Source organism: Sturnira hondurensis, unplaced genomic scaffold (genome assembly GCF_014824575.4).
Source record: "Sturnira hondurensis isolate 20B ecotype Veracruz unplaced genomic scaffold, ASM1482457v3 Scaffold0008761, whole genome shotgun sequence".
NCBI classification, from domain to species: domain Eukaryota; kingdom Metazoa; phylum Chordata; class Mammalia; order Chiroptera; family Phyllostomidae; genus Sturnira; species Sturnira hondurensis.
The window spans coordinates 1,358,796-1,375,067 of record NW_028081392.1 but is presented as its reverse complement, the minus strand read 5'-3'; the positions used below and the strand labels follow the sequence as shown (position 1 = coordinate 1,375,067).

Sequence of the window (16,272 nt, the reverse complement as noted above, 5' to 3'; positions counted from 1 at the left end):
CGTTGCACTGAGGGCAGTTGCACATGGCCTTCAAGGTGGTGGTAGGCCTGCCTCGTTTCTGCTGGTTATAGCACTACCCTGCTCTTCAGTAAGGCCAAGCCCTGAAGGCTGCTCCAAGAATCCACCTTCCTGGCTCTGAGGCCTGGTGTTTAAGGTGGGTCTGACCACCCCCCGCCCCCAGCTCTGGGGATAGGCACGTGATTGGGGCCTGTGGCACATCTCACCCCTACTGACCATGACCAGGGATTCAGGTACAGGCAACAGGGCAGGTGGGACTAATCAGAGCTCATCTCGGGCTTTAGCGGGGGAGATGGGGGAGAGACAGGTGCTGTCTCCCTGCTGCTACACCTGAACCCAGGGCGATTGAGGCCGGGGCTGCAGCAGCGATTCGTCTCCACGTGAGGCAGAGGGTGAAGCCAACACGCAGGAGGCAGAACAGCCAACGCAGAGAGACTGAGGCCTGGCGGCGTCTCCGGCGCCCCGAGCCGTCGTACCAGAAGCCCCGAGCCGTCGTACCAGAAGCCCCATCTATCTTCCAGTAGACTGGTGCTGTGAACCCACGTCCCTGAAGTCAGTTCATTTTATTTTAAAACTTGTAGCCAAGAGTCCTCACTGATCCAAAGGCACTCCCTGTGCCACTTCCTCCAAGAAGCCTTCTTTGGTCAGCCCTGCCCCCACTACGTCCCCACCACTCTTGGCACTGCTACTCTTGGGTCGTCCCGTCTCCCTTTCTGCTTTGCTTTGCCTGATTCTGCAGCGATTTGTCTACATGCAGGTCTCTCACTTGGTTCCCATGTCACTTCTGCCACCCTGTCTTAGTGCCGTGCATACAGCACTGGGCACTGAGCCTCGTGCCTGGAAGTACTCCGTAATACGTCAGGTGCCTGGCCACCCTTCCCCCACAGGCATCAGGGCAGGGCCTTTGGCTCAATGCCTGGCTCCCGGGGTTGGGCCCAGCTGGTTCCTGGGAGGGCGCCTCCTGCGAACTCTGCCTAGAGCAACTATGTAGCAGTACATTGGTGGGGTGGGAGGGCACGGGCGGGGCACCGGTGCATACCTATGGCCTCCAGGATGAGTGTGTACGCGGCTGTGGTCTCCCGGTCCAGGCTCACCACTGTCCTCACCACAGCATCACGGTAGCCGACACTGAACTTCCCATCCACGTTTCCACCTGCGGGCAACAGAGGCCTAAGCTGTGGTCAGGAAACAGGGCTCCTGGCCAGGGAAGGGGAGGTGGCACCCCAATTCTGCTTCTGAGCCTGGATACTCTAGAGGGGGTCCAGGAAGGAAAGGCTGTGCTGCCCACTCAGCTCTGCCTGAGAACAGGGTTCTAGGGAGGCTCTGATGAGGGTGTGGCCTGTGTGGGCTTAGGTAAGGGGGGGCCAGTGCCTGCAATCATGGGGGTCTATCTAACATTCACTGAGCACGTGCTGTGGACCATTTCATGTCATGTGGACTGTCACTGTGTCCATTTCACAGACAAGGAAGATGGCCCTTCAGTGAAGTTACGTGTGGTGCCCAGGGGTGCAGGCCCCTACGCGGGGTGCAGGGCTCCGACACAGCAGTCTGCCCCCAGCCCGTGTCCTTCACCGTTCTGTAGCCTTCCTGTCCTGCCGGAGTGTCCGAGCAGGTAGCCTGGGCTGGGCTGTCACGCGTGGCTGAGGGCTTTGGGGTGGGGCCGGTTGAGCATGCTCCAGGTCCCTTACCTCGGGTTCTCTGAGTGGGGACTCACAGAGGCCCCACAGAGTGAAAAGTACAGGAGGGGGACAGGAGACAGTGTTCCAGTCTCCCTGAGTTCCGGGACAGGTGGGGAGTGTGAAGGTGTCTTTCCTGAAGCAGCCTGGAGCCAGGAAAGCAATGCTCAAGAACAGTGTGAAGACCCCTCCCCTGCTAGTGGGTGGGCAGTGTGGTACTCTGGGCAGCAGAGGGCGCCACTACCCTGGATTTGGGCTGCCTGGGACCTGGAGATGCTCCTTGCAAACTGTGCGAAATTAAAATCTGAGAATTCCAGGACTGGGGGTGCTCTCAGGGGAGCAGGAAATGGCCACCTCAGGGTCCTGAGAAGTCACCCCTGAGAAACTCCTCCATGTGCTCATGTTCCCCTGTTCCCACCTGGTTTGCCTCTGGGGAAAGCCCCCTGCTCTCAAGTCGCCAGGACCACCTCCTCAGTGTCTGAAGCACCATCTACAAAGGACAGTGTGGCTCCGGGGACAGGGAGGAACCATGACACCGGCAGTGCTGGGGCTGAACCAAGGCTGGTGCCTTGTGGGGGTCGTGATAACAGAGCCTTTCCCAGGGTAGTAGTGGGGACCGGGCTGGGAGGGGCTGGCCTGAGGGTGCCGGCCCACTTTATGGAGGCTGGCCACAGACAGAGGAAAGACGGAGCCGGTAAGAGGGCCATGGGAGGGCTCAGGAGTGTGAAAGAACTATCCCCCACCCCACGAGCCCGGGCCTCTCTGGGGTGTTGGCCTGAAGAACGCTGGGACGCTGTTCTAACCCAGGAATGAGCAGCGCACGGCACGTCTGCCGCCGCCTCCCAAGCCCACTGTCAGGCAGACGTCCCCGAGGGCTCACGGCTGCCTTCCACCTGTTGTGCCAGGGCGTGGCCTTGTAATATTTCTGCGCAGCTCTTCAGGGGGAGCTACTTGACATTTTGAGCTAAAATGCCTTCGTTTAGAGAGATCTAAACCATCTGCCTCTAAACAGATGGGCATTCTCTTCCTAAGCGAAGGGTCCCCAGGGAAGGACAAGGCCCCATTCCTCCCGTCTGCTTCGTCACCCTAACAACGTACAGTGGAGTGGGGCGCAGGGCTCATCCCAGGAGTTGCTGGCTCCATCTCCCTCTAGACTGAACCGCCGTAAGTCCCCTGACCCCTACCTGATTCGGGAGGCCCTTTAGGAGCCACACCAGAGGGACTGGGCTCAAAGCCCTTGGGAAGAGCCAAGAGCAAGTCCTCAGGGAGGCTCCAGCAGGGGCAAGACCCTGATGGCCAGTGTGGGCCCCTCCCCGGCTCCCCGGCCCCACCCCAGGCGGCCTGCACCGCTGGCAGGGGTGGAGGCAGGGCCGCACTTGTAATGAAGTAGCTGAGCTCAGCGTTGAGGCCCACGTCGTTGTCGGTACAGTTCAGCCAGACGACGCGGAAATCCCGGGGCACGTCCTCGGACACGGAGACGTTGTACACGGTCGGGAAGAAGGTGGGCGTCTCGTCGTTCACGTCCAGCACTGTGGGCAGAGTCAGCACACAGGCTAGGCCTGGCTGCTGGGCCAGCCTACCCGGCCCACAGCAGTGGCTCACACCACAGACCCACAGGACATGGGTTTCCTACACGTCGATGCTTCCACTCATGAGCCAAGGGCCCCCGTGCTGGCTGGGGGCAGGGCAGAGCTGACCAGAACCCCACACCCCCTCGCAGTCCCCGTTCCCCGGGGGACTTGCCGCTGCCCCTGCTGTCCAAGGAAGGAGAACGCCCTACAGTCCCCAATGTGGCCTGACAACGACAACCCTGACGCCGATGAGAGTGATTTCTTCTCAGCAATTCCCACGGGCCAAGTCCACACTAAATGCTTCCTGTACTGAACCACTCTTGGTCCTTGAAACGGCCTCACAAGGCAGCCATTACTAGACAATCTGCATAGACAAGGAGGTAGACACTCAGACCTCACAGTTCAGTGACTTGTTCAAAGTCACACAACAAGAGAGTGGTAGGGCTGGGGTCTTGGAGAGGCCTGTCCCCAGTTTGTGATGAGGTCCCAGTGAAACTAACTGCCTTTGAGGACCCTTCCCCCTCCAAGAAGTACATTTCCTTAGAGATTCATTTTGTCAGCTCTGCGCGCAGAGCTGGGGCTAGGACCTGCATAGCGAAAGCCCCACACCCAACTTGGGCTGTTCTTTGTGTTTCACCAGGGGAAAGAACGGGCTCATTTGCTGAGATGGATTAGCCTTGGAGGACAAGCCTCTGAGAGGGGTCCTCTCCGAGAGGACTGGACATTCTCCCTCGATCATTGGCACAGAAGTGGCTCCTCAGACTGGCCCCAGGAACAGGAAAGCAAGCTGTGGACCAGCAGAAGAGGGAATGCTCGGCTCTCTCTTGTCCTCACCATCTTGGGTGGTGTCTGAGGAGGGTGAATGTTCGGGTCTGTGCTCAGCTAACCACCCCTGCCCCACGAAGGTCAGCAGGAGCCAGGAAGGGGGCTGGCCTGTTCTGGAGAGCAGGCCACACCTTGCCCATTGCACCCTGCATTTACCTCCCGGGGGTTATTCAAGTCAGTGTTCCATTTTTGTTCCAAAAATTAAGACATAGCCAGAGTGGAGGAGAAAGAGTAGCCCCCCTTGGCCCCTCCCCAACAGAGGGAGGGGACAGTGGGAATTACGGAGAGGGCCTGGGGGATGCCCTCATCCCCTCGGGGAGTCTGGGGACCCCAGCTGCCCTCCTCCCAGGGTGACGCAGTCCAGGCACCTGGGGGGGAGTTCCCTTTGCAGCTCCAAATAAAAACTCTGGCCCTGAAGGGAGACAAAAGGCCCTGTAACCTCCCCAGACTGTTCGTGAGCCTGAGGGCCCCGCCGCTGCTCGAACCCTCTCCGTGCCAGCTGGGATCAAAGGCGCCCTTGGCAGTGGGTGCAGCCCACTGGCTCTGGGACCTGAGGGCAGTGGCCAGGTGGGGAGAGGGCTCGCTGGCATTTTTGACTTGGCGGAAGCAGGGAAGGCTGTACTATGCCAAATGGTTCCAGTCCAGGAGGGCGCCGCATTAGACAGTGGAGAGCAGGGGCACTCGGGGGCTCCCCACCCCGCCCCGCCTGCCCCAAGGCCCATGCGCATGTGTTCAGCACGCAGCAGGAGGCCCCTCGCCCTTCTCACCTCGGATGGTGAGCGTGCTGGTGGAGCTCTTGGTGGGTGTGCCCGCGTCAGTGGCCACGACCCGCAGCTGGTACTCGGCGATACGCTCCCGGTCCAGCTCTGTGGTGGTGACCACGACGCCGGTGCTGCTGTTGATGAGGAAGTCCATGCGGGGCATGCCCACCTGCATGCGGTAGGACACCAGCCCGTTCAGGCCCTCATCCAGGTCGATGGCCACCACCTGAGGGAGAGGAGGGGCTGCGTGAGAAGGGGGCACCAGGACTGACGCTGGCCCGCCAAGAAGTGCCCCTTACTTCCCTCCTTCCCACTGACCTAGGCTAGGCTCTAGCCAGACACACCTGCCGTCTTGCAGGGCCTCAGACCAGGCCACTGCCCCCCACGCATCCTGCCAGGTGTTCTCTTACGGGGGGCATCTCAGAGCTGAAAGGCACCAGATGCACCGCGTGGCGCCGGGGTGAGGTGGGGCTTTTTAGAATAAGAGTCCAGGTCCCCACGATTTTCCTCCTTCAGAACCTCGCCTTCTTTGTCAGGAAGCCCTCCAGGTTTACCCAGCTGGCTGGGCCCTCCAGACTCTGCAGGGTGCTGGCAGTCACCCCTCACCCTCCAGCCCCTGAGATGCTGGCTTGGGCAGTTGTCTCAGCGGACTCCCTCGGTCACGTGGGGCACAGCCACAGAGAGCTTCGTTACTAGGGTTCCCTCCTCCGCTTTGCTTTGATTTGTAAGACAATGACAACAACTAGGAGACAGCAAGGATTCATTTTTAAAAGCCACTTGAGAATTAGATCCTGTTTTGAAAAGCCATTGAGCCCTGGACAGTTAGCTCAGATGGTTAGAGCATTGTTCCCAATATGTGAAGGTTGTGGGTTCAATCCCTGGTCAGGGCACATCTAAGAATCAACCAATGAAGGCATAAATAAGTGGGACAACAAATCGGTGTTTCTCTCTTTCTTTCTCACTCTCCCTCCCTCACCTTCCTCTATGTAAAATCAATCAAAAGTTTTTTAAAAGCCATAGAGGCCAGGAGTAGGCAAACCTCCTCCCAAGTCCCTGCACTCTTTCCACCTGCAGCTCCAGTCCTAACGAGAGAGACCTTCTCCTGACTCAAGACCCTCCCTGATATGTTGAAAATTTTATGGAAGTGGATTCAAGACATTTGAAAGAATGTGTAATAATGACTAAAATAAGAGCTTCCCATCAAGCTAAGACTCTCAGGATTGTAAGGAAATGTCAAGGTCATCTGGTCTAATTCATACCAACAAGCTGGACAAGAGGGTGTCCAGACTGAGCTTGAATGCTTTCCTGGATGGGGGGCTCACTACTTCTAATTTTTCTGCACACCTCTAGTCCTTGGAGAAAGTTCTTCTGCACATCCAGCAGGAATCATTATTGGCTGAGGTAGTAGAAGGAGCCCGGGGAGCCACACAGCTCAAGCCAGAACCCTCTCTCTGTATCTGAGGACAGTTTCCAAGTCAAACACTCCCAGCTCCTCCAACCTTCAACTGGCTCCTTCTCATGGGCCAGTACCCCTGTGAACTCAGACGTTGTGCTGCGGGGCACTCCTCCCTCTGTCTGTGAGTCCCTGGAGAGCCAGGTCTGGAGGCTCGTTCGCTCTCTCACGCAGACCTCTCCTGTTTGGGGACCCCTCCCCGGGGGCTGGCTCCCTGGGCTGGGACTTTGGGGAGAATGTTCTGCTGGACAGACCCAACGCTCCCTGGAACCTGTTGAACAGCACTGTTAATCTCCTTTTACAGACGGAGAAGCTGAGGCACCGGGGGCCTGACGAACACGCTGTCTTCTCTGAATGGGACCAGGCTGACCCTTTACTGCCAGACCCTGTCTCTTGGATATGAACTCGCAACAGACACAGAACAGGCACGTCGCCTACTGTGTACTTCCTGCAGTCCAGGTGCCGGGTCGTTTTACACTCACATCTACACAGCAGATGGTATTATTACGATCCCCATGTCACGGGTGAGAAAACCAAGGCCCAGAGAGGTTAAGCCACATCCTCCAGGTCACCCAGCACATGGACGGTGGAGTTGGGATCCGCACCCCTATTGTCCCCATGCTCCTCATTGCAGGGGCCTTCCTGTGCTTCTGGGGTTATGGAGCAGGAGGCAGAGGGGCTGAGTTCAACAGTAGGCTACATCCCTTTTAGCCACAGAGGTTTGGGAAAATTTCTTAAGTTTCCTGCAAAATGGGGAGAATCCCACCCATTGCGTGAAGCTACCTTGGGGCTAACAAGAAGCACGGGAGAGGGGACTGCCCCATGGAGGCAGGCGCATGGGCTGCACATGTCCGACCTCCTCTGTGTTCTAGAACCACCTACTGGCTTAGGGCATTGAGGGTTTGGGGCCAGACCTCTGCAATCAGGCCCTGAGAAACTCTTGGACTTGGCTTCCCAGAATTCTCTTGGCCTCCCTCCCTCTCTCTCTGCCTTTATCTGTCTCCCGTGGTGCTTTCCCTCCCCCTCTCCAAATCCACCTGTCCTTCAAGACCCAGGTCAAGTCTCCAGGAAGCCTTCCGTCACCATCTCTCAGAACATCGGCCCCCCAAGCCGAGCACAGGCCGTGTCGTCTGGTGGTCTCGGCCGGCCTCCCCTGACTTGCGCCTGCCAAGTGCTCAGCTGGAGGCCCGGCACTTGCTGCCCACTGGCTGGCTGGTCAGGGCGAGCTCAGGGAGACAGAGCAGGGTCTCCGGTGAGGAGAGAGGAGCTCACCTGGTAGACGGAGACCCCCGCAGGGGTGCCTTCAAGTATCTCCGCCACAAAGGGCAGGTTTTGAAAGGTGGGGTCGTTGTCGTTGAGGTCCAGGAGGTTCACAAACACTGTGGCACTGCTGGTCGCTCTAAGAGGGGGCCTGCCGCCTGGGGGAGCCAGGGAAAGAGGGGAGGGGAGGGAAGAGGGGTGCAGGGGAAAGAGGACAGGGAGAAGGCGAGTGGGACAGGGGTAGGCTCAGCGATTCCCCCTCCATCCCAGGGGCCCCTCCAGGGAGCAGCCTGGGCCCCGCATCCCCCACCTCCTCGCCCCCCCCCCCCGGGCGCNCGCCCGGGGCCCCCCCCCCCCCCCCCCCCCCCCCCCCCCCCCCCCCCCCGCCGAGGGCGCTCAGGGGGAGGTCACAACTGGGAAGTGGATGTTACCTCCCTCTTAGTCATCCAGACACAGCCCTCCTAAGCAGGCCAAGGGCCCCCCAGAGGACAGGTGTGGTATCGGGGGCCCTGGCCCAGGTGTGTGGGGCTGTGAGGGGCGCGAGGGGCACGTACAGTCCGTGACAGAGATGATGATCTTGCGCATGAGCTCTGCCTCGTGGGGGTCAGGGTTCTCCCGGTCCAGCATGACGTGGGTGGTGCGGATCTTGCCTGTGCTGCTGTTGATGCTGTAGAACTTGTTAGGCGGCTGGATGCTGTACACCAGGGTGCCGTTCTCCCCCAGGTCTGGGTCCACGGCCACCACCTGCCCGGGAGGGATGGTGTTTCTGCACCCAGGCCACCTGCCCGCGTTGCCTGGGCTCACATGCCAGGCCTGGGCACCCCACTCAGACCCAGGCGGCGGGCTCCCTCCTGGCTCCAGCAAGGAGGCTGATGGGTGTCGGGAGGTGGAAGGGTCAGAGGGTGAGTCAGCAGTGCAAGTCCTGGGACCTTGGCTTCTTTACCTGCTCAGTGTGGACCTTAAGTAAGTCCCTTCCCCCACTTAGACCTTGGTCTTCTCATCTTAAAAGCAGCACCAGCACATACCAGCTTGTAAGAGGCTCCTGACATCTCATAAACACCGGGCCTGCTCTACGTACTGTGGATTAACTGTGGTGGACAGCTGTAATTATACCCATTTTGCAGATGAGGCTCGGCAAGGCTCCCTGAGTCCCCTAGCCAGAAAGTGGCTCTGGGTTCCTCACTGCCAGAGTATCTTAGGTTCCTTCCCTCCCAGATATGTGGGGTAACATGTTCATGGGCTTTGGGGAGACAGGAGCCCCAGGAGGCCCATGACCATGGAACTCTTCAGGGTGAGGCTGAGAAGGGCTGGAAATGCCTGGCTGAGTTTTTGGAAGGACTTGAAACCCTGGATTTCGGGAACTGGGTTCCTCCTCATCAAACCCACTCTTCCTCCTTTGGAGCTTTTGAGAGTGAGGCGATTTGAAGACAATCAGACTCTGCGGCACCAAAGATGACGGGGCATGGGGAGGGAGCCATGGACAAGCCACCCAGTTTGCAGGTGGCCCCAGACACTTGGGAGAGTCATGGTGCTGGGGGAGGGGGATGCTGGAGGAGGGAGTGGGCTGAGTCTCCCTGGAGGTGGGGAACGCCATCCCCAGGGGCCGGGGTCTCGGGATAGGGGTCCCAGATACTCTGGCCCCTTTAACTTTCCAGCCCCGCCTTGGTTCCCTGCTAGTATCCGCACCCCAGGAAGGGGTCGACCTCAGTGCCCTCCTAACCCAGGGCCACAAGCCCCGCAGCCTGCTCTCTCCCAGCTCCCCAGGCCCACCAACCCCTGCTCTGCAGGGAACGTCTCTAGCCATTGACCTCCAAGGAGGGGAAAGCAGAACTGAGAGAGGCACAGGTCAGACTCAAGGTCACACAGCACCAGACCTGGGGCCCATCCAGCAGGGCCCCTAGGGTCCCCGGAAGGCAGTGGCGCCCACCCCTCTGCCCAGGGGCCTTGTGCTATGGGCCCACCGTGGCACCAGAGGGGATGAGACCAGTGGGGGCAGGGGGCGGCTGCCGCCCCTGGGGCCACATCAGGACAGTCTCATTTTTCACTCCAGGACACTTGGCGATGACAGCTCAGCCTCGTCAGCTCCTTTATCTTACTTGATGTGGGGCCTTTTGTGCTTTGGCAGCAGAATCTGTTCCTCCTCTGGCTTAATCCCCAGCTGAGGTGTCTCTGGGGCCACCAGACCAGAACAGACAGATTGGCCACTGTGGCCAAGGGCTCCCACCTGCCCCTGAGCCCTGGGAGGCCAGGGAGAGAGGCCAATGCCAGCGAGGAGCCCTGGGCCACCCCCGCAGGCCTCTCTGCTGCGGAGTGGGACGTGACCCTGCTCCCTTCCCAGCCCAGTCAGCCCAGCCAGTCCCTCCCAGTCTGCTGCCCCACAGGGCTGGGTGGGGTGGGGTAATGTTGTTAATTCTTGGCCTGCCACCCGAGGAGCCCTCACCGTGCCTGGCATGCTGCCTCAGTTTGCCCTGTTGCTAAAGGGGACCCCATCACTCCTGTGCTGACAACAGGAGACAGGGCTCCTAGGCATCCAGGTGTGGCTCTCGTCAGGTATTTGTCCCACTGGTGGGTAGAGGAGACCAGCAAGCCCTGCATTTCTGCAAGTTTTCTCTCCAACTGCAGGAGGCAGACAGTTCTTACCCCCATCTTTCCGGTTGGGAGAACTGAGGTACAGGCCAGCCAAACGGCCTATTCCATGCCAGCAGCCCGTTCCTGAACACCCTGGATAAGTTCACATGGGGGAGGGGCCGCTTCTCCTCTCCCCTCCTCCCTGCTCAGTGCCTGAGGGCACCTGGGGCAGCTGCTTCTGAGTGCGACTAGTAGGGGTGGGTGCTGGTATGTGGCCAATGGGCCCAGTCCCCGGTCACCGGCGGCAGTGTCAGGGCACAGGAGTGGGCAGCAGGCTGTGAGCCCACAGGCTCCCTGCTGGGCAATTGAGGAGACTTACTGCGCTGCCCTCATTCATTTCCCACTTCACGCTCTCGTCATTTTTCTCCCAGCCTGACGGGACTAATTTCTCCCTCTCCCCTCTCCTTTATTTTGCTGGAGGGCTTTGAGAAGCTCTAAATCAATGCCCATCAGCCGGGTCCTTGAAGCAGACTGCAGGGGGCAGGGTGGAGAGTGGGACCCAAACGTCACTTGCAAACAGAGAACAGTCACTCTGCGAGTTCACGCCTGGGCGGTGGACACTGTCAGTGCCCACGGGCTCACATAGGCGCACACGCCTGGTCAACCCCGAGTGCCCCTGAATCCAGGTGCACACCCGCCCACACACAGGCTCTGAAAAGTCACCAGGGTTGTCCCCGACTCAGACTCCGGTGCCAGGGCCCGTGCCCCCTGGAGAGGGCCCTTGGGAGCATCTCGGCTCAGATCCTGGTCTCTGACTGATGGGGAAGACCCAACCCGACCGGGCGGAACCAAGGGAGGGAAAGTGAGGCAGTCCTGCAGCCTCTTTCATCCACAAATGTTTCGAACACTTGCCATGGCCTGGCACTGTGCTGGGAACAGGGGCTCAACAGTGAACAAGACAGATGTGACCCCAGCACGGGAGGCGGGTCATGGCGACAACAGCTGTTCTTTACCGACCGCTCGCCATGTGTCAGTGCACTTCGTATGCTGTGGCTCACGCAGTGCAAACCACAGCTCCTTCCGGTGGCCAACTACTCTGCTTTCTAGGTGAGAAAGAAGACCGGAGCACACCGAGGCTGAGTAACTTGCCCAAGGTCACACAGCCGGCAAGTGGTATGGCTAAGGTTAGAGTTGAAGACATTTTGGTATCAGAGGCTGCTCATGGAATCACTAGGCTATACTGCCTTTTATGAAACTAACAAACACCGATTTGGGGACTTGGGGACTTGGGGACCTGTATGGAGAGGGCCAGAGTAATGTTAGGCAGGGTAGTCAGGGAGGGCCTCTCTGTGGAGGTGTCATTTTAACCTGGGAGATGGGAGGAGAATGAGCCCCAAGGTCTGGGGGTCGGGGTGGCGTGTGGGATGGTAGGTGAGAGGGTGGAGACCTCGTGCAGTGGCTCCCAGGTCGGCGAGAGCTCGGTGAGCTCAGAGACTGAAATGCTAGCGTGTGTGTCGGGTGTGAGGGGTGTGGTGGGTGTGAGAAGGGCGGTGGGGGATGAGTCAGGAGGTGGGTCAGCCTTGCCTTCAAATACCTTCAAACACCACCTCCTCCTGATGTCACCTGCGGGCCAGCTGTTCCCTGCACTGCAGCCTTCTCCCCCCACACCTTGGCAACAGTGCCCCCCTCGCCAGGTCCACTGTGGGGCCTTAGCAGGGGCCCCTCCGAGGTATGGAAACACACCCACATATGTAGGCGCACATATACTTCATGGCTATAAGGTTTGAGAGAATTTTTATGACTATTCCTTTTGAAATTATTTTCCTCTGACAAACTCAATTAATGTATGGGCTCTTTGACTTCTGGTTTCCTGGCAACCGTTACACAACTGGAAATTCCTCAGGAATTCTAGAAAATCTAAGCTATACAGTGGGCCCTCGGTTCTTGAACCTAACTCATTCCGGAAAACTGTTCAAGAGGCGATTTGTTTGAAAACGGAATCCCCTCTGTCTGTCGCCTGAGTGCCGCCCGGGGGATCACATGGATCACACAGGGTAGGTGTGAGAGAACTGGCGGGGGTGGGGGGTGGGGGGGGGAAGGCCCACGGCTTTGCTAGACCACCAGATGCTTTTCCTGTGAGCGATTTCGTCAAGAACCAAACTGTTTGAGAACCGAGGTTTGACTATAATTTGCTCTCAAATGTAATGACATTTTAAAATATGTATTTTATTGATTATGCTATTACAATAGTTCCATTTCCCCCCTTTATTCCCCTCTGCCCTGCACACTCGCTTCTACCTGTATTCCTCCGCTTTAGTTCATGTCCATATGTCATATTTATAAGTTCTTTGGCTTCTACATTTCCTATACTGTTCTTGCCCTCCCCCTGTCTATTTTCTACCTACCATCTATGCTATTTATTCTCTGTTCCTTCTCCCTCTCCCCTGTTGCTAACCCTCCATGTGACCTCCATTTCTGTGATTCTGATCCTGTTCTAGTTGTTTGCTGTTTGTTTTTGTTTTTGTTTTAGGTGTGGTTGTTGATAACTGTGTTTGCTGCCATTTTACTGTTCATATTTTTCATCTTCTTTTTCTAAGTCCCTTTAACATTTCATATAATAAGGGCTGGGTGATGATGAACTCCTTGAACTTGACCTTATCTGAGAAGCACTTTATCTGTCCTTCCATTCTAAATGAAAGCTTTGCTGGATAGAGCAATCTTGGCTGTAGGTCTTTGGATTTCAGGACTTGGAATACTTCTTTCCAGCCCCTTCTTGCCTGGAAGGTCTCTTTTGAGAAATCTGCTGTCTGATGGGCACTCCTTTGTAGGTGACTGTCCCCTTATCTCTTGCTACTTCTAGAATTCTCTCCTTCATTTTAATCTTGGCTAATGTAATTATAATGTGCCTTGGTGTGTTCCTTCTTGGGTCCAACTTCTTTGGGACTCTCTGAGCTTCCTGGACTTCCTGGAAGTCTATTTCCTTTGCCAGATTGGGGAAGTTCTTCCTTATTATTTGTTCAAATAAGTTTTCTACTTGTTGCTCTTCCTCTTCCCCTTCTGATACCCCTATAATTCAGATGTTGGAACGTTTGAAGATGTCCTGGAGGTTCCTAAGCCTCTCGCCATTTTTTTTGAATTCTTTCTTCATTCTTTTTTGTTTGGTTGTTTGTTTCTTCCTTCTGGTCCACTCGATTGATCTGAGTCCCAGTTTTCTTCCCATCCCTATTGGTTCCCTGTTCATTTTCCTTCATTTCACTTAGTGTAGCCTTCATTTTTTCATCTAATTTGTGACCAAAATCAACCAATTCTGTGAGCATCCTGATCAACAGTGCTTTGAACTGTGCATCTGACAGGTTGGCTATCTCTTTGTCACTTACTGTATCTTTTCTGGAGCTTTGATCTGTTCTTTCATTTGGGACTCCTCAGGACGCCTGTTATATAGTAAGGGGCGGAGCCTCAGGTATTCACCTGGGAGGGGCAACCTACGTCACTGCGCTGTGATGCTGTATGTGGGCAGGGGCCCGAGAGGGAACAGTGCCACTTGCTCTGCTCTCTGCCAGATTTCAGTCACTTCCCCTACTTCCCACAAGCAAAGTGGGCCCTTCTGGTGCTGATTCCTGTGTGGGTGGGCTTGTGTACTTTCTAAGACCCTGTGGGTCTCTCCAGTGAACTCTCCTGTGAGGCTGGGAGTCTCTCTCTCTGCCTCCTCAACCCCCACAGGAGTTTTCAATCAGAGGTTTGAGGCTTTCTTTCCCCGCACTGGGACCCCAGGTTGTGCAGTCTGTCTCGCTCCCCAACTGTTCCTCCCAGTTTATCTATAGGTGCATGTGGGACAACCCACTCCACCAGCTGCCACTCCTCCGGGTCTGCCAGCCACCGCTCTGCCCCGAGTCCTCTCCGCCTGGCTGCCCGACTCCATCGGTCTGGATGAATGCATCTTCTTTAACTCCTTGGTTGTTGGACTTCCGTACAGTTCAATTTTCTGTCAGTTCTGATAGTTTTTTGTTTTTAAGTTGTTGTTGTCCTTCTTTTGGTTGTGTGAGGAGGCTCAGAGTGTCTACCTACACCTCCATCTTGGCCATAAGTCAAATGTAATGAAATTTTTATAAGAACTAAATTTCATAGTTACTAAAGTTGCCATGACATACAGCAGGGGTGTCAAACTCATTGTCACCGGGGGCCACATCAGCCTTGCAGTTGCCATCAAAGGGCCAAAATAATTTTAGGCCTGTATAAACGTAACTCCTCCTTAACGGTTAAGGAGTTGAAATTACATCCGGCCCTTTGAAGGCAGTCGCGAGGCTGAGGTGGCCCCCTGTGACAATGAGTCTGACACCCTGGTACACAGGGACTGGCAGAAGTAACGCCCCTGAGAGTGGTTGGTGGGGTACGTGAGTGCGTCACACGAGATGGACAGCCATTTGGACATTTCACCTAAAACATCACAGGGTGTGATATGTGTGATGTCTTGAGTGTGATATTGTCATAATACAGAATTACCTGCTTGTGATTTTGTTTGTAATAATAAGGGGCGTTGTTTGTGCTGGACCCTGTATTTGGTAGCTGTTTCACATAAGTTTTAATTCTGATTTTGCTCTTTTCCTTTTGAACTTCTGAGGACCTACATTCTTTTTCAGGTCTCAAACACTGTCACGGGTCACAGACAAGCTCAAGGGTCCCCACCCCATGGTTGCTCTGAGCTGGGGAGGCCTGGGCATGTCCAGTCTGTGTTGAGGGGTGGGCGGTTCACATGTCCATCTCCCAGGGGCAAAGCTAGGGCAGACCTTGCTGGTCACATATGCTTGGAACGGACTCTGGCTCTTATGCAGGGTGAGATGGGACCCAGTGTGAGTTTGAGCAAAAGTGGGCCATGAAAGTCCCTGAGGGCAGAGCAGAAGCACTTGCTTCCTGCACTCCTGAGCCTGCCTAGGATGGGGCCTGGCACATAGTAGGTGCTCACTGAGGCTATGTTGAGGTTTCTCGGAGAGTGAGGAGGTGCTGGGTAGCAGGCCCATTGTCTATGCCTGCTCATGGCTCGGAAGGATATGAGGAAGGGCTGGGGACCTAGACAAGGCCACTGGGGACTGGATCTGGGAAAAGCCCAGTGCCATCCCAATGCCAATGCCAATGTGCCATCCCAACCCAGCAGACCTACTTGTTTTGTTCAGCAGGTGGACTCTTCAATAATGGTGGCCCTGGCTGGTCATTCACATAGCCACTTTTTCCCAGAGACGCCTCCCTCACTTGCCTCTCAATTCCCTGTGGGAAGAATTTCTCAGAAATATAAGGCAAAGGGAAGAGTTCAGGTGTTCTGAGGTGGGCAACCAAACCCAAGCCCTTGGGATCTCTGGCTGGGCCTGTCCAGGGCTAGAACCCAAGTGCCCACGAGGTGGCAGCAGAGAGTGCCCATCAGATTTGCAGTCCCAGAGAGTGCCTGGAAATGGCCCCAGGGGAATGGTTTCCTAACCTGGCCCTGGGCTGAAAGGAGTTCCCTCCCACCAAGGTTTTGGAAAACCACCTATTCCAGATTCCTCACCCCTGCCCTCCTAGAATCTCGGGGAGGGGACTTGCCCGCCAGTTGAGAACCATTCAGATTTTGGGCACATGGGAAAGAGGATAGGGCAGGTGTGAAGGTTCTCTCTCCCTCTCCCTCCCTCCATATAGGTTGTCATCCTCTCCCATCAAGACTCAGGTGGACTGTGTCCCTGTGGCCTCGGCTGATGAAGGGTGGGGGCAGGCACCGCCAGCCCAAGACTGCTTGAGTGCAGGGTAGGGCTGCCTTGCTGGAGGGCTGGAGGTGAGGGTTACCATCCCCTTCCCCACCCCAGCCCACCTGAGCTCCCCAGGCTCTCAGGACCTGGACCACCTGAGGGCAGCCCCGAGCCAGCAGAGAGATGAGGGCTGTTGGGCTAGGTGGTTTCAAAGGCAGACAGGGCTGGGTGTGAGCCCTGGCTCAGGGACCTGGGGCAAACCCCTCAACCTCTAAGTCTCGGGGTCTCCCATAGTACACTGGGGGCAAGGAGACCATCTGCCACGCGCAGTGGTCATACAGATAAGACAGACTTCCCGAGAAGATGCCAGCACTGCGCCGGGCATGTTCCAACATTCAGTAAGTGGGGTTGTCATGAGCTCCAGGTTCC

At 56.6% G+C, this 16,272-nt stretch overlaps 1 protein-coding gene across 1 annotated transcript in view; it reads right to left on the bottom strand.

Moving 5' to 3' along the window:
• Positions 1 to 16,272, bottom strand: part of CDH23 (cadherin related 23) — a 427,421-nt gene that overhangs the window by 108,664 nt on the left and 302,485 nt on the right. Inside the window, exons 22-26 of the mRNA XM_037055825.1 lie at positions 8,119 to 8,308; positions 7,577 to 7,722; positions 4,858 to 5,077; positions 3,071 to 3,223; positions 1,058 to 1,171 (exon numbers count right to left, since the gene is read on the bottom strand). Of these exons, the coding sequence (XP_036911720.1) occupies positions 1,058 to 1,171; positions 3,071 to 3,223; positions 4,858 to 5,077; positions 7,577 to 7,722; positions 8,119 to 8,308 (823 nt within the window). The remainder of the gene's footprint in view (positions 1 to 1,057; positions 1,172 to 3,070; positions 3,224 to 4,857; positions 5,078 to 7,576; positions 7,723 to 8,118; positions 8,309 to 16,272) is intronic.